Raw genomic sequence first — 18992 nt, forward strand, 5'->3', positions numbered from 1 at the left:
ACGTTACAATGGACCAACTGTTTTTCGATTTGGAGGGGCGGTCTAAAACTTTTCTCTCACCTTGAATTTTGAGTCTCAAATTTCGGGAGCGGCTTAGATTTGGGAAAAAATTTTTTCCTTGATTTTGAGTCTCATTTTTCGGGTGCGACTTAGATTCGAGTGCGGCTTAGATTCGAGTAAATACGGTACATTAGCTGTTGAGTTCCAACAGTTTCATGTCACACATGGAATAGGAAAAGACACAAAATTTTTGAATCCACCCTTAATAATTGACCATTGAAATTCATCAGTAATGTTGCACTCGTAGTGAAGAAGTAGTTTGTCTTACAGAAGTACGGCAGCTTTTGTCAGGAGGGAACCAGCTAATGGTCAAGCCATTATTAAAATCATTGTTTGATGTGGTGCAGGCAAAGTAAAATGTTGTTGGGCAATGATAGAAGTGAAGCAGAGCTGAGAAAGTTCAAAAGAGGTGCAGCTTTCATGGAATGGTGAAGAAAAATCAATGGAAGTAGCTATTAATTGAGTGTAGAGCTGAGACAGAATATGTGTGTAATATTTTTAGAAACACACCCAGAAGCAATGTTGTCTGTTGAAAATTGGCCATGTATTTCATTTAAAACCGAAGCCCAATGAAAACTTATTAAGTAAACAATACAACTGCCTGAAGGGATTTTTTCCTTGCAGTGCCAGCAGTTTTGGCGGGGAGTGTATTTCCCATCCACTGCGAGGCCTTTGTTTCTGTAGAAAGCTTGTACATGATAAGAGTACTGTATTCTCCGAAGAGTATTCATGTACAATTCCTGTGTGCACTCTGAATCAGCACATGCAGTAAGGATTTTATTTCAGGAGGAATTTCCTGCTTTTCATGTTCGTAATTGGAGAACGATTGACCGATTGCTAAATAAAATTCAGAAAACAGGAAGTGCTCTTGAAAGGAAACCTACAAGTCACATAAATACTCACAGAAGATGAGACACCCCTACGTAATCAAAAAGTAGGATTGTGATGTGCTACTAGTGTTGAGAGAATAATAGGCCTCTTTTCCTTCCAGGACAAAATTAACAATGGGAGATATGTGGAATGCATTTTGTGGCTTCCCCCCCCCCCCCCCCCCCCCTGCGCCCCCCACCTCTCCTCCCACCCCCTCTCACAATTAAGGGGTTTTGCTCCAGATGAAATCTTGAAAATTTTCAGTTTCTGTTTGTTTCATGTATTATTGCCTTATTTCTTGTTTATTCATTCATTTAAACAAAACACTGTGTGGCCATGACCATTTTTCAAGGATCTGAACAGTCGAAGAAGGTAAGATTCACAAGTTATTTAGGAGGTGGGAATTCAAAAGCTTTCAAAGCAGTTGAAGAAGCTATATGGAGAAAATGTAACTATCACTAACCTGGAGTGCATAGGTCATGCACAAAAACGAATGGGTACGAGGCTGCGAAGACTGAAAACTGCATACTAGTGAAAGAACTTGGAAGGTGGCAGAGGATTCGTTGGTAATAATAGACTCACAGAATCCATCGTAGATAAAATCCAAAATTATTGTGGCAAGGTATTAGGCAAAAGTTTGAAGCGTTGAAGATAGAAAAGCTGTGGGCCCAATTTTGTTTAACTTCTCCTCAAAAGACGATAAATCCATTCGTAGCCTGTGCCCTCCAAGAAGTGATTCATGGTGCAAATACAACAGAGCACAGCAAAATTGTGAGAAATTGATTCACAAACTAACTGTACCTTTTGCCATATTAGAGGTCCTGAGAAAAATTTTCAGTGGTTTGTCAGATGTAAGTAAGGCTATTGGAGAAATACCTTTATGGCTGCACTCAGAATCCTAATGATTCCATCAGCGGTATAATCTGGGCCAGAATTCCCAAGACAGTTTTTGTGTTTGTGGCAATTAGTACACAGCATTTTGGTGTCTTTGAAGCAGTGGCAGTGATCAGTGAAGGGAATGTTGCTAGGTATGAAGTCCTGAAAAGACTGCTACAAACTTTTGGTCATTTCACAGTAAAATATATGTTAAATTATGATAAAAAAAGAGTTAGGCCATCAGAGAGAGCTGTTAGAGACCTTTAAACAAGAGCAAGGTAACACAGACGAGCAGGAAAAAAGGACATTACAAGATGAGGAGGAAGAGAATCCAGTAACCGATCTTATAAAACTGGACTTCATTGACAACTTTACTGTCTGTTTTCCACAAGTTGTATTTTTTAAGAGTAAAGTATACATTTTCTTAGCTTCTGTTTGCCAGAATTTGTTCAAAATTAGAGGATATACTAACCAAGCATTGTACGTATTTTAACGTAGAGGTTTTCGTATTCTGTAAATCTCAAAGAAATTAGAGCCTTACGCATGTAGAAAATTGAAAACAGTTTCTTATTGTGATGTCCACTTTTCCAGTAAGTATCATAGTCTTTAAACTGATCAATATTTTTTGAAATGCTTCTGGTAAATTGGTTAGAAATGTGTAACCTACAAAACGTATTTTTTTTTTATTCCCAATAATTTCTGCTAAAAGGCACCTTTCATATGAATAAAAAGGGATTACCAACCAGTGCAGATGTCCTTAACTAAGAGAGAACATGCTTTTGTCAACTTTCAGCAGGACTGCAATGACACACAAAGCCAGCCTGTCGTTACAGGAAACTCATGATGTGTTTAGAGAGAATAGTTATCAATAACATGTGGCCGCCTCATTCCCTGCTAGATTTCTTGTGGGGAAAATGAAATTGTGCAAATCAAATTCACATACTTTAGGTGAACTTAAAATTAACATTTGTCAAGAAATTATTCCCATTTCTCAGAGGAAAATGCAGAGTATAATGAGTAATTTCCCAAGCAGGTGTCAGAAATGCATGGGGAATGGAAGGAGGCAGTTTAGTATCTCCTTGCTTCACATGTGTGTTTAATTTACTTTTCTTTTTAAGTGTTTGTTAGGTATATTAGAAATAACAGGTGTGACAAACTGTACTATGTTTACTGTGGACCTCCTGTCATCTGCACATCAGGCACAACAGCTGGCCTTGCCAGTTGGCCACACGCCACAAAACTGTTCTGTTCAATAGGTGATTACCCTGTACTTGTTACAAGGCTGAAATGTCTGTTCAGTGCGAGTTCTTTCGGTATCCTCTATAGTAGTTTCGGAACACGCATCACGTGTTTGAGCTTGAGTGCCTAGTATATCCTATATATAGTAGACAGCTAAACGATGGAGGCTGTGTATCAGATACAAGGAAATATTCTCAGGATGTCTTAACAACTAAAGTTGAAACTACAGTGTATAAATTGAGGCACTGAGAACCGAAAGGGCCTAAAGCATATCGTCATCAGTGGTGAGATTTTTGCATTTATTCATGCTTCCAGTGTCTGTTGATCTTATGGTAAGTCAAGTTTATCTGTGCTGTAGACGCACATTGTGTGTGTCGTACTCTCCTACTAGAAAAAGAGCAGGCACTCAAAAGTTGGTGTTAACTCTTTAAATGTTTCTGTGTGCCATGCACCAGCCCCTGTATAAGCAAGTGAATGTCAACATATACTATAAAGCAGTGATACACAATCCACATAGCTCATTTGTTTGAATGCTCATTGAAGTAATATACATTGTGAATTTTGCTGGTGTCCTGTGTTTTGATGAATCTCATTAGAATTCATACTATAAAGCTGCACCAGGAAATGGCAACCAGATGAAGCCAGTAATGGAGGAATCAGATCACTGCTTCTTTGTTAGCTAGTGTCTTGTACTAGGTTAAAAATCACAATACTTAATTAAGGATTACGATGTGAATTATATTTCATTATGCCCACTAAAGATTTTATTAACTGAAAGCAAAATGTGTCTGAGTTAAGATCCGTCATGTTATGGCTTACAAAGAGACAGAGTATAACAGAGAAACATTTATATTACTGCTGGAAATGCAGTCCTCAGCACACTTTTTTAAAACATTATTTATTTCTGATGGTGACTTCATGGAGTTGTTGTAATATGAAATAGTAGCTAACTTGGAAGCAATTTTGAAGAATTACCAAGTTACTCGTGTCTAAGAATATACTAAAATTGCAGTTAAGTCATGTTAAGCATAGTAGTATTTTTTATGAAGTACCATTCTGTCACTAGTGTAAATCATTGAAGCAACAGTCATTTGTGTGTGGTGTTTCATTTTTTTAAAAAGAGCATTATCTTAGTCAATACAACTTTGACATGCTATTGTTTGTTGCTTCTCTTGAAGCGGTTTTCAAGTAACTCTGGACTGTTTTGCAGGAACTTCTGCCTGAAGAGCAGTATTTTTTGTAAAAATTGGCTTATTTGTCTGATATTGAAAATGTTTGTAAAGAAGATATCATTGTCACTTTCTGCAAAGGTAAATGCAAGTTATGTTACACAGGTTGTATGCCTAAAATAATCAGAACTCTCCAGGTGCATTTTTTTGTTCCTGTTTATGAATTTCAGTAGATATGGATGAGAAGGTTTATACTGACTAGGTGTGAAGAGTGCAATAAGTCTGGCATAACTTTTTGTTTTTTACTGTAAGTCCTCTGTTTCACTGCCGGTTAGTATTTACATTGCTCAGTGTAGCATTCTAATTTTTATATGTAACATTTAGTACTTCTCTTAGCACATTCCTCAAGATGGGCAGGGCTCAGAAAGATCACTTGAAACTTGTTGATGCATCAAGAAGTGAAGACGTACTTGTTCTGACCACAAGAACACACAGATCATAACAGACACAACACTTTATTGAGTGTAGAACACTTGTACAAGAACACACTTGCCACGGAGTGGCTGCACTATTAGTTTGATAAATGTAGGCTGAATGTCAACATATGACTGAGAGCGAGGCTGGCCGGGTCCACTTTTACCAGCCGTCGGCCACCCAATAGAGTTCCCTGAGGAGCAGCTGCGTGCTCAACCGAGAGTGGTGGCCTGTGCTATGGTAGCATCTTCAGACTCCTGTGGCACAGCGTATGACTGTGTGCCCGGATTACGAGTGTGGAATCTACGTGGGTCACTACACCCCTCCCCTATCGGGGACTGATCGTTGCAGCTTCACGGGCACAGCGCACGTGACGAGGATGTGGGGGTGGCTTCCATGTCCGTGGAGGCGAGATGGTCACTAGAACACAGGTGAAAGTGTCCAGTACAGGGAGTGCCCTGATGAACCCATATATAAGCAAGAGACAAACAGTCCAAGCTGGGATTCCCTGCGGTGTCTGGCAGCAGTGGGGAAGATGGAAGTGACTCGGCCACAGATGGAGGTCGCAAGGGGCACGTCTACCGGCTGGAGGGGTGCCAGAGCCGCCACTGGCAGCCGTGGACTCTCTACCTCCTCAAGCAGAGGCACTGACGCAGGCAGAAGAGGAGGCTGGAACACCAGTGGATAGGTGGCACCCAGTGACTGGGGCACCAGCGAAGGTAGAGATGTGGCCAGAATGGGAGGGAGTGTGTGTCTACCCAGACTCGGAGCTCATTTCGATGGTGCTGGACCTTCTGATCCCCAGTCTAAAGGGTGTAGACGCTGTGGCCATTCAGACTCACGATGATTGCCAGTAACGAGAGAGGGTGCCAAACAAAACCACATGCCCAGACTTCCATTCCTGGTGAGAAACTCTTTACAGCTGAACATGATGGCGGGCGAGATTCCAGATGGAGCAGCACTTGCGACTGGTGCCTGTGGAGAAAGTCGGCAGTGTTAATGGGAACCTGTATGAGTCATCTGGTTGGCCATCGGAAAAACCCTTAATGCCTTCTCTGTGGGAAATTCCTGCAGATATTTTTTCATCTGAGTGTGTGTGAACCATACGCTCTGCCTCCCCATTAGGTTGGGGGTGAAAAGGAGTGGAGCAAACATGGCCAGTGCTTGACCATGCACAGAAATCACAAAGCGCCAGGGACTGGAACTGAGGTCCCTTGTCGGAAACGAGAGTAACTGGGAGTCCTCCCAGAGGAAAAATAGTGATTTTGGTAGTGACTGAGAAGCGCTAGACCATGTACGGAAAACACAAAAATGCATCACTGACAATCAGGTTAAACACGTCCAGAAATGGACCTTCAAATCTATATGGATGTGTTCCCAGGGCTGCGTAGCTACAGGCCATCGGGAGAACGAAGCCTTGTGAGCCATCTGTTGACTAGCCCCCTGGGGACAGTCTGCAACCAAATGGTACAGCCCCCTGTCAATGCCAGTCCTGTACATGTCTGCGAGTCAAGGCTTTGGTGCGGGAAACACACCAGCAACAGTCATGTAACAGCTGCAAGACCTTTTGTGGCAATCTCCCAGGAATAACTACCATGGGAGCCGCGTAGTCCGTGGAGAGGAGGTGGATGGACCCCATCTGAGACCGAGAGATGATGACGCAACACATGAAGTAGTTATGAAATGGGTTATAAGCCTGGCTCAGGGGATGAGACAGTCAAACCTGCTGGACAAGTGGCATGACCTGTTTGAGGATGGGTCACATGCAGTAGCCTCAGCGACCTGGGTACTAGTGATCAGAAACCCGTGTACCGCTTGGCAGCAGGTGATATCCAAATGAAAATATACGAACTTCTCTCAAACTCGAGAGCCGGGGCGACTGGCAGCCAGGATGAAGCATCTGCGTGTTCTTGATACCTAGTGGGGCGAAAATGGATGTCGTAGTGGTATTTGGAGAGGTGCAAGACACACTGCTGTAGCCTTTGGGCCATCTTATCGGGGTCCCAGGCAGAAACTAATGGCTTTTGGCCCATAATGATTTGAAATTTGGCGCCATACAAGAAAACGTGAAATTTGATGACCTCATACACAATAGCTAGAGCCACCTTCTTGACCTGAGAGTAGTGGACCTATGCTGGACTGAGATTTTTGGATGGAAATACCAGTGGCCACTCTGAGGTGTCTATATTGCAATGGGCAAAGACTGCCCCTACACCATAGTGCGAAGTGCCCATAGACAAAAGCAATGCTTTGGTGGGATCAAAAGTAGCTACACATTGTGCCAACCTGAGACGATCCTTCAGCATGGTGATGGCTTGGTCACATGGTGTAGACCAGACAAAGGATGCAGACAAAGGTGGAAGTAGAAGGAGGGTGTGGTCAGTTGTGGACACCCTGGGAATGAATTGGTGTAATAGGCTGTTGTACCCAGGAAATCCTGCAGTTCTTGCAATGACAAGGGACAGGGCAGATCTGTAATGGCCCTGACAAGAATCACCAGGAGTTGGATGCCCTGCCATGATATGGCGTGACGCAGATACTCGGGGAATGGTTGAAAAAATTTGGTCTTCTGCAAGTTGAAACTCGGACCAACAGCCAGGAGTTCGAAAAAAGGCCCAGAGATCGTACAGGTGGTTGCTCGTAGTACTTCCAGTAATGAAACAGTGTCACCCAAGTAGTTGAAACAGTGTGGAATAGTGGACATTCCAAATGAAAACGGAATGCTAGGAAGAAAAAGTAAGAGCAAATGCCAAAGCTGATATGCTGACTAAAGAAGTGCTGTGACGAAAGATTAAAAATTAAAAAAGAAAAAAAAAATACTTTTAAATCAAGCAACTGAATAAAAATAACTAACAAAATCATTGAAATAACAATTTTAAAAAAGTTTTTAAGCACCTACCAAAATTTGGACCCATCACCCTCTGCACATTACAGATGTGCATTGAACACTATGCTAAAATGACACTCTAATTAGGACTGTCTATTTTATGGCTCTGTAACATCACACGAAATTACAAAGTTTACATTTGTTGATTACCTATAAATGATAGTCCACAGGGGTGAATGGCAACAGGGTGAGATATCTGGGACCCTAATCTACATCACTATACAGATGGTTTCGAAAAGTTGATCCCACCTGTGGGGACCTCTTCCTGTATGCAACTATCACAGAACCAATTGCAGTTTGCCTATTTTAATGGATTCCACGGTCAACAAAAATTTTATTTTCCGTTTTTTGTGTAATGATTGACAAATTTAAAATGCTGTCACAATCTGCTCATTAAGAAAAATCATCATATGTTAAAAGTTTAAGGCAATAATGCGAATGTTATAGTTAGAAACAGTGTTCGTCTTGACGCAGCGTAACTGATGGCGCACAAATACCTAGACTTTATTCATCCACTGTTTGAGAATTGTCGCACTTAGAGGCTTTCAACAAACATTAGATGTAATTTCAAACCTGTATGATAAAAAAGGATGAAATGAAAACTTTTTATCAGTTAAAACATTTTTACATTCAGTAAAACTTCAACATAAGGCACGACATTTTAATTTATTACTTTACCACGTACTCTATTTGTAATACAGTCTGCAGACAGTGTTCATATATATCACTGAGTATACCTACAAAATTATGTCAGTGTACGACATATAGTTCAGCAGATGTGATGTCATAAACATTGAGATGAATGAAAAATTAGCTTTTGCTTAAAATGGAGTGCAAATTACCCAGACTATATGTGTCCAGTGTTTCATAATAAGAACACTTAGACTGTTTCAAGCTTAAGGTGAAATACTTGACACAAACTCATTTGTAAAGCTCTCAGAGTTGGTGATCATGTGAGCATGAGGTGTGCTTGGTTATGTGTATGAATGGTGGTACGTGTTTCTCTTTTGCTGATGAAGGTTGTGGCCCAAAGCTTTATGTAAGTGTCTTTTAATTGTGCCTGTTCACAACTTATCGTGTCTTCTTTACGGCAAGTAGCAATCTGTCTTTTCCTACATCGTTGATATTCCTACCTGGAGTTTCCATTGTTTGATGAAGAGTACTTGTCAGGCAAGAAGGTACAAATGATAAGTACTCTTTCATTGATATGTGCAGATATTGCAGTCTTACTGCTTGTATTTATGAGTCCATGGAGCTTCAATACTAATCCCGATGATGGTCAGGTAGTGACTGAAATCAATTTGCAACAGAAATAAAGACGTCTACTTCGTCGACCAGTGGTGACCCTCCTTTGTTGTTAGCACTGACAAGGTGGTTGTGATGCATGCAGCGCCTGATGAAGTCCTCATTCGAGCTACTTTTGTTTAATCTTCAAAATTTCCTTGTGTTTCTTCCTTAAAGAACCCCAGTGGTCGATAATTAAACCCAGATTTGAGTGTATGGACTTTAAAGTTCGTATTGGAAGGTACTTTTGTGCAGAGAACAATAACTGTAGTAAACGCGGACGAGGACAAGGTTTGCATACGCGTGGCAGCTGTGAGGGGACAGAAACCTTTCACATTGCCAAGGCTTACAAAGTATTGCTGCAAACAACAGTGAGTGAGATTGTATCACCACTGAAGTGGCCCCCATGTAGCAGTTTGCCTCAGTGTGTTAATCGCTGTCCAGCCCTGTTCCTGGCAAGGTATACGGAAGAAGACGAAACTTGATTAGCTGCTGGAGATTAGTGGAAGGGAGAATGGTTCAAAATTAGGCCACCTTATGTTGTGATTCTGCAAACAGATATCTTGTGAAACTTGGCTTGCTCTGTTCCTCCACGAGATCCATATCACTGTAGACAACAGTGCTCAGATTGATTCAGTGTTCCGTCACTTCAGGAAGACATTTGACGACAACTCGCTCTACCGTTTGGTGAAAAACATAGAGTTTTTTGAGTATTGGATCAGATTTTCCTCTGGATTAAAGACTTCTTTGTAGATAGAACTAAACATGTCACTCTTAGCGTTGCTCTTAACGGGACAAAATTGACAGATGCAAAGATAATTTCTGAAGTACCCCAAGGAAGTGAAATACGACTGTTACTGCTGTTTACAGTGTATATAAATGATCTATTAGAAAGTGTCGGAAGCTCTTTAAGACATTTTTCAGGTGATGTGGTTGTCTATAAGAAAGTAGTAATGCCATAAGACATTACCTATTTGCAGAGTGAGCTGCAGGGAATTGATGAATGGTGCAGGCTCCAGCAGTTGACCCTGAACGTAAATAAATGTAACATATCGCAGGTACATAGAAAAAGAAATCCACTACATACAGCTAGTGAATTTCTACACTACTGATGACAAATTTCTGGAAACAATATCTACCATAAAATATCTAGATAGATGTTGTGGAAGACCACATGAAACAAATTATAGGAAAAGCAGATGGTAGATTTAGATCATAGGAAGAATAGTCTTAAGGAAATGTAACTCATCCACAAAGGAAGTGGCTACCATGATGCTCATTCAACTGGTTCTTGGTCATTGCTCGTCAATCTGGCATCATTACTACATACAACTGATTGGGGGGAGGAGAGAGAGAGAGAGAGAGAGAGAGAGAGAGAGAGAGAGATCCAACGAAGAGTGGTGGGTTTTGTTCATTTAGTTGATGTGAAAGCCTTAGAGATGGTCAATAAACTCCGGAGGCAGACGCTATAAGAGACATTGTGCATTGCAGAGAGGTTTATTGAAATTTCAAGTGGCCGATTCCCAGGAAGAGTCAGACAGCATGTTACTTCCTCCTCCATACAATTCTTGATATGACCGTGACGAGAAAATCCAAGAAACTAGACCTAATACAGAGACTTTACCAACAATGAACTAGTGGAACAGGAAAGTGGAGCTCAGTTAGTTGTACCAGAAGTACCCTTTGCCACACACTATTTGGTGGCTTGCGGAGTATGATGTAGATGTGATACACACTGTAGTGGACTTAATTTCCAAGCTCTCCCTTCATCGACCGTAAAAATATGATTGTGATTGCTTTCCTGCAAACTCTCAAAATCCCTGACTACTTGACTCAGTCTTATCCATGACCTTAATGAACTTTATTCAGTTAAGATTTTTCACGTAAATATCCTTTTGGTGCAGAGAATCAAGAACAGGGAGCTGTAAGATAAATTCAACCCTGCAAAGTTTTATAATTGTTGGAAGATAGAATTTCCCTCAGGGTAAATCAACAAGCCAGCTGTGAAAATATTCTGTTGTTTATTGAATTCCTGAATCAGTTATAGTATTATTTTTTAAACAATGCTCAATCACACATACAAGTGCATACATAATCTGCAAGCCATCATACGGTGTGTAGTGGAGGTTACTTCATACTGTTAGTGACTTTTTATCCTATTCTATTCACATATGGATTGAGGGGAGAAATGACATATGAACTGCTGAGGTAAAGCATTCATCAGATCAAGGGATGGTGTCAGCATCACAGTGCTTTGCTTAGACATGGTCATGTGGGATGTGCTGTACTCTTCCCTTCTTCTGACCTGTATGACATAGAATCTAAGGCACTTGGACTGAGACCTACCACTGGACTTATGGAAGAATATCATCCGCGCGATCTTCAAGATAGCAGATGCAGCTATATGTGGATTATCACATAATTGGCTTAAAAGCTCGTGCATCCAATTTGCTGACAAGAATAATTACAGAAAATTGAAAATCTGTTGGAGGACAATATTTGGCTTTAGGAAAAGCTAAGAGGCTGTTGTGACATTGCCTCTAAAATGGGAGCAAGAAAAATCAAAATATCTTCCTAGCATTTGCAAACATAAAGCATTCAGCAACATAAAATGTTGAAGAATGTTCAAAGTTATCGGGAAAATAGATATAAGCTATAGCAAAGACAGATATTGTACAGGGCAGTTCAAAATTAATATAGCAATTATGAACTTCTTTAAAAATTCAGTGCATAGTGATCAAGCATTTATTGCAGAGAATGAAAAAGAAGGTCCTGTTGTACCTACTTTATAGGTACTCTATGTAACTCCCTTTGGTCACACAGACAGTGTTTAGCAAAAAACTAGTTGATGCCATACATTCTGTAGCATATGTGGAGTCATTGATGTGAAGGCACTAGAAATGCATTTATTCCTCTAAAAAGAAAACCACGGTTGTTGGGTCCACAGATCTAGGTGGTCAGGAGCAGAAAACTGTATCGTCATACCTATCTAGTCGTCATATCTATCTAGTATGACGAATTGAACACTTGGGCTATAATTGAAATTTTGAACTTTTTCAACATTGTCATTATTAGCAATATATCACTATCCACGAAGTGGTTATAGCCGTTTGTAGTTGCTATATTCATTTTGAATTACCCTATGACATAATTAAAAACGAAGAGAACAATAAAAACAGAAGATTGAGAGAGATTCTGATAGGATTAAGAGTGGTATAAAGCAGCGATGCTGTCTTTTGCCACTGCTAAACAATGTGTACATTGATGAAGCAATGAGGGAAACAAAAAGAAAGGTTCAGAAGTGGGATTAAAGGTCACTATGAAAGGATATCAATAATAAAATATGATGATGATATTGCCATCCTTGGTCAAAGGGAGGGGAAATTACAGGCCCTGTTGAGAATAATGAAACCTACTGAGCACACGGTATGCCAAAGATGAAAGTAGTGAGGACTAGCAAAAATGAGATTAAATAAAGTGAACATAAAAATTTGGTACCCTGTAGTAGGTAAAGCAAAGGAATTTTGATACCTGTGAAGCAAAGTGACTCTTGGCAGACAAAGGAGGAGGACATAACAAATAGATTAGCACAGGCAAAGAGGACATTCCCGGGGGGGGGGGATTGCAATAACAGACATTGGACTTAATTTGAGGAGGAAATTTTCAAGAATTTACGAGATGTGGCAATAAAGAAACTGGACTGGTTGTGCACATTTGTGGCTTTATTGATGACAGAAAGGAGAGTGGGGGAATAACCATGGGTCTCCCATGACACGTGTACAAAATGTCACGCCGCTGTGGTGGTTAGTCTGGCTGTGAGCTTTCTTAGAAACAGGCTGTGTGTCCGAGCTCTGTCAGAATTATGCTATGCTCCAAAGTGAACAACATGTTAACATCAAATTCCTCACAAAACTTCGAAAATCAGCCACAGAAACTTAGGATTTGTTGAAACAAGTTTATGGTGATTAGTGTGTATCTCGTACACAAGTTTTCAAGCGAGTTAAGAGGCTCAAGGATGGTAGGGAAGACATTGAAGATCCAAAACTGGGCCATTCTTCCACTTGGAAGGCGGTCAGTAGAAATGTTCGAGAAGACCACCGCCTGAGTGTTCCAGCAATTTCAGAACTTGCCTACATCAATAAGGAAACCATTAGACAGACTTATTACGATGATTTGGGCATGACAAAGGTTTGATGACAATTGTCGTTTTCTTCAATATCCGAGGGCTTATCTACATTGATTAAAGACCTGAAGGTCAGACTGTCAATCAAGATTATTACGTAACTGTTCTGAAGACCCTACATGAATGTGTGTGACCAAGGAGACCATACCTGTGGAAGAATCACTCCATGGTTCTTCATCAGGACAACGCGCCGTTTCATAACGCGATGTCTGTGAAGAGGTTGTTGGCAAAAAAACAACATTCCAGTGATGGAACATCCACCGTATTCACCTGATGTAGAACTGTGCAACTTCTTTCTCTTCCCAGAACTGAAATCCGTACTCAAAGAAACAAAATTAGTCAGTGGATGCAACTAACGAGACTCCTCACCAGCATAACAGAAAAAGACTTGCAGCACTGCTTCCAACAATGGCAAATTCACATGGACCGGTGCAGCAATCTGAGAGCAGAATTCATTGAATGGGGCGTTTAAGTTGTGTAAGCTTTTTCAATAAACAGTTAGAGCGTGAGTTCGGTTTCTTTATCGTCACAACTCGTCCATTTGGAGTACAGCATTGTATGGAATTATCATAGACTATGGGAAAACTGGAAAAGAAGAGAATCACACCATTTGAGATATGATGCTGTAGAAGGGTGTTGAAAACTAGCTGGGCAGATAAGAAATGAGAAGGTACCCACTGGGTCAACGAGGAGGCTGGAATATACGAAACAGATAACTGAGGCCATTGGGTGCAAATGTTACTCTAAGAGGAAGAGGCTGGTACAGGAGGAGAAGGCTACGTTGACTCAGTTCGAAGGCTGATGCGACACTGTGTGCCTTAATCTCGCCTCTCTGATCATACTAGCTGACGAACCCAGCATTGTCCGGTTATTAATTTTGCCAATTTTCTGTTAGAAACGAAAACAAAAAATGAACTTTCTTTATCGTGTAATATTGAGAAAATTTCATTTTCATGCATCCATGAAAACACCTTTGAAGTTATGAAATTTGTACAAAGAAATATGTATAATAAACAAATGTATAAGCAGAGTATCCAAATTTTTTATAACCATCTCTGTGCCATGCCTCTTCTTAGCTCTATAGCTGACTATTGTTTTCTTCTAGAGCCATCTGCACTTGGCAGCTGAAAACTTTCAAAAGCGCTGCCAGGTGTTGAGGATTTCCTTAAGCTGACTTGACTGTAGGAGTGTCTTAGTTATAAAGAATAGATGTATTAAAACATTTTTTCACACATTTAATTGTTTGTGACATTGTGTCTCTTGAACAGCGCGCTTCGTTACAGGACCATTTAGTAATCGCAAAAGCGTTATGGAGATGATAGATAAACTCCAGTGGAAGACTCTGCAGTAGAGACGCTCAGTAGCTCGGTATGGGCTTTTGTTGAAGTTTTGAGAACATACCTTCACCGTGGAGTCAAGCAGTATGTTGCTGCCTCCTACGTATATCTCGCAAAGAGACCATGAGGATAAAATCAGAGAGATTAGAGCCCACACAGAGGCATACCGACAATTCTTCTTTCCACAAACAATACGAGACTGGAATAGAAGGGAGAACCGATAGAGGTACTCAAGATATTCTCCGCCACACACTGTCAGGTGGCTTGCGGAGTATGGATGTAGATGTAGAGCTGTGTGTAGTATAATTATATATTTGTATACGAACATTCAGTTGCATATGTGGGTACTGTCTGCAAAATGTGTTGTGAATAGTTGGTCGCCATGGGCAGTGTGGCAGGTTTTCACACATCTCAGTGTTTATGATGTCATATCTCCCGAACAGTGTATGATACCACGATCTAGCAGCGTATGTGGAAACTGTCTGCGAAATTTATTGCAAATAATAGTTGCACAGAAATACACCCCCCCTCCCCCTCCCCACCTCCACCCCCCCCCCCCCCCCACACACACACACACACACACACACACACACACACACACACACACACACACACCTCCCAAACCACTGGACTGATTTCAGCCAAACTTGGTATGCATCTTCCATACTGTCAGGCAACAATTGCTGTGGGGGTAAGAGCCACCTACCTATCATAACTCAGGAGATAAAAAACTGAGATGCATGAAAAACTGCCGCATCATGCATGACATACGTACATTCATGCTGTATTCATTGTACATGCTAATTATAATTAAAGTTAAACTTTCAAAACGCTGTAAAAATAACACCACTGGTCAGAATGATGTAAAATTGCAATGGAATATTATTGGAAAAGGGGCAAAAAGTATGGCAGAAAAAAAATAGTATGGAAATTGATCAATAGATGACGATGGTGTCAGATTACATAAATGAAGATATGTCGTGCACACGACCCACTGAAGTGGCTATAAACACGCCGGGTACATGGCTTTTCCTCCTTTTTGCATCTGCGACATTCGCCATGACTGTCTCGGTGCAGGATTGTGTTCGCTTGTAAAGCCTTACTACAGGAATGATGACTGTGCACATGTCGTTCTGCAGAAGTTCCGTACACTGAAGGGTTTGGAAAAAGGCGTTGGCCCAATGACTGCCGTGGGTCTGGAGAAAATGATTCGGAAATTTGAAAAGACAGGTTCTTTTGGTGTGCAACCTGGTAGAGGGAGGAAACGAACTGATTCGACGCCAATGGAAGCAGTGACCACTGCAGTGCAGGAGGGAAAGGGTGCTCGTGTGCAAATGTACAGTGCACGGAAAATTGACCGAACATTTGACATACCCGTGAACATGGTGCATAAAATCCTATGAAACATTTTTCTTTCCTATCCATTTAGAATTTCTTGCTTGCATGGAAGTGGACAATGATTAGCTGTGGAAGATTCTGTGGACAGACGAAGGCCACTTTCATCTGACAGGTATGTCAATACACAGAATTGTCGAATATGGGCAACAGAAAATCCACACACAAATCATCCAGTACCACTTCATCCTGAAAAGGCCACTGTGTGGTGCAGGTTTACAGCATCATTTATCATAGAGCCATATTTTTTCAAAGAGACAGGTGCTTCTCGTCCAGTTACCTGTACCATCACTGGTGAGCGCTATGAGTGCCTTTTGCGCAACCACGTCATTCCAGCTCTCCAACGGCATGGATGTGTGGATGGGATCATTTTTATGCACGATGACGCCCCTTTGCACATTGCAAATCCAGTTTAGCAGCTGCTGAGGTGCCATTTTGGAAATGCTAGAATTATCAGCTATCATTTCCCTTCAGCCTGGCCGTCCCAATCACCTGATCTTAATCCATGTGACTTCTGGCTGTGGGTCTGTCTGAAAGCTGTTGTGTTCAGTGTTCCGATTGCAAACTTAGCTGCATTGAAGGCATGCATTGCACAACACAATCTGAATGTGACCCCAGAAACGCTTCGATCAGTTGTGGAACATGTTGTTTCTGGTTTTCAACTTGTTGACGAAAATGGTGGACAGCATATTGAACATCTTTTGCGCCAGTCACGTGGAAATTAATAATCCGATTTGATTTTGATTGATGCTTTTTATGCGGTTTTTGGCCTCAGGAGAATTAAAAACCGATGTGATGGATGCTTTTTATGCAGCTTTTGGTCTCGGGACAATTAAAAACATATTTTTTTCATATGATGTGATATGACCTTGCTGTGGTGGATGGGATTACGTAACTGACAGTATCACACCTCTACACCCAAGCACACTGAGTAGAACAGTTTGGTTAGTGTCAAACGTACACCTTAGGCATTGTTGTGTGATTCATTTGTCATTTGTAGTCAACCACTATTGTACTATGATGCTTACAGCACCGTCTGTTGCTACATTTATAACTATTTATTTTTATTCTGCCATACTTTTTCCCTCCTCTTCTTATAATATTCCGTTGCACTTTGACATCGTTCTGACCAGTGACGTTACTTCTACAGTGGTTTAAAACTTTAACTTTAATTAGTCACCCTGTATATTTCATGCATTGTATATTTACATACTGTGCATGTAAATACATCCATTTTTATAATCTGTATGGGTATTTGGATTTCCTAAATGAAATATACAATGAATACAGCACAAACATTTCTTAAATACCACCCCTTTAAATTTTCATATCAGATTAAATAAGATCATGATGGTGTCAGACAATATTTGAGTGTTGAACCTGATACTGATAAAATAGGATTATTCTACCGGATACTGATAAAATAGAATTATTCTACAAAAGAGGCTGCTTACAAATCACTTGTGTGTCCCATTTTAGAATATTGCTTAAGGGTGTCAACAATACGTGATGATTGTACCTCACAAATACATCTTGTATAGAAATATTGTTTTTCAATTCTGAATGACTGCTTTTCTTTATCACCTGTGACAAAAATTCCATTCTTTTTTTCAGGATGGTGTACCTGTGGATGAATTTGGTCTGCCTCAAATACCTGCATCATAACTTTGTGATGTCACTTGTAAACTGTGCACGTTACTTCCAAAAGAACTTATGAACGTTTCTTGATATGTGAGACAGCCATAATGATCGTTACAATTAAGCAATATCAGCCACTCTGAATTTGTTCATGTGGTGATGCCTCCTGCTAAATATCAGAAAGTATAGTTGCTTGTTCTAACCATAAATTAAAGAGCATTTTGATATGATGACGGTTACAAACTATGAAATAAGACACAATTTTTATTTTGTACACCTTTTCTTTGGAAGTGAGAATGTTGAAGGATTGTGTACATTTTGAAACTGCTATTTATCTGAAGGTATTCTTTTAATCAAAAGTAATTGTAGTCTTTATTGTTTTGTTATTTTACTATATATTTTATTCTTTGTATAAACTAACATTTGTATTTTAAACATTTCTGTATTAGTTATTAAGCGTGCTTTCACACAAACGTTAAATATCCGTTGTTACCTGCCAATATGATTCACAAAATCATTAAGGTTTGTCGTTAAGAATGTCACCTATCCATTAAGGGAATGTTCAAAAAATCAAGTGACTATTCAGCCTGAGTGGATATCTGATTAGCCAAGGTAAGGAACCTATACATTTTGGAATCTGAACAGTGAATTTTTGAATGTGGTTCTGTTTTTATTGGACTTTTACTGATAACCTCAACATATTTATAAATGAAGGAAATCTAAGAAAAAGGACACGGTTGTCATGTTTTTGTTGATATGCTGTGATGCCACATGAGATAGAGAAGAATTGTACATGTCTCAGAGAATAACACAATTTTTTACTAGTTGTGAGATTGATAATTTTCAGAAATAGCATTTGCATAAGCTATGGTGTGTCAGCAGTGTTAGAGCACAGTATTATTGCGCTTAAATAAAATGAACTTTCAGTTGTTGAGGTGTAGTGAAAATGATTGAATTCCAGTTTCTTAGTCGAGTTAACGGTTCCATAGTTGCACACGATTTTGATGATTGATGGGTCTAGTTCGAAGTCCAGAGGCTATAGCTCACAATATCAGATGAAGACTTGGACAGTATTCAAAATATTGTGCCTAAAAATGTAATTGTCAGCTTGGCCAAAAGGCTGCAAATTTACCGTAATAATGAACTGTTTTTTTATACGCACTATTAAAATAAGTGCTTGTGCATTGATTAATCCATGGCCTTGATCTCTGTATTAAAAAAAAGGAACCGACAGAAAATACGAAGCTCAGGGTTCACACTCCCCCTGATGACACTCTAGTTGAAAACTTCCCAGGTAATTTTGAAGAACAGATGGACACTCTACATTGCGTTCAGAAATACCCATATACGCTTGTAACATCAGTTGCATGATGTTGAAAATAGAATAGTGTGTATTTCTTTTGAGCTCCAGTGGAGTAGAAACATAAGTAAAATTTGAAATATTGTTTTGTTTATAATCTCCTAAGCTTATTATCTTTCATAGTATAATTGTTGCAAATATGCAACGACAGTCAGATGTCGTAAACGCTTCCACATAACAGGCAAATAAATTTGTTGAATTATTTTTTCCCCTATCCATT

General features: G+C 40.1%; 1 protein-coding gene across 1 annotated transcript in view; it reads left to right on the forward strand.

Moving 5' to 3' along the window:
* LOC124718825 (charged multivesicular body protein 5) overlaps nt 1-17663 on the forward strand; it is a 37450-nt gene extending 19787 nt beyond the window's left edge. Inside the window, exon 5 of the mRNA XM_047244443.1 lies at nt 17389-17663. Coding sequence (XP_047100399.1) covers nt 17389-17439 — 51 coding nt within the window. The 3' untranslated portion in view covers nt 17440-17663. The remainder of the gene's footprint in view (nt 1-17388) is intronic.
* Nucleotides 17664-18992: the final 1329 nt, after the last annotated feature.

The sequence above is a fragment of the Schistocerca piceifrons genome, chromosome 10, assembly GCF_021461385.2.
Source record: "Schistocerca piceifrons isolate TAMUIC-IGC-003096 chromosome 10, iqSchPice1.1, whole genome shotgun sequence".
In the NCBI taxonomy this organism is placed as follows: Eukaryota; Metazoa; Arthropoda; class Insecta; order Orthoptera; family Acrididae; genus Schistocerca; species Schistocerca piceifrons.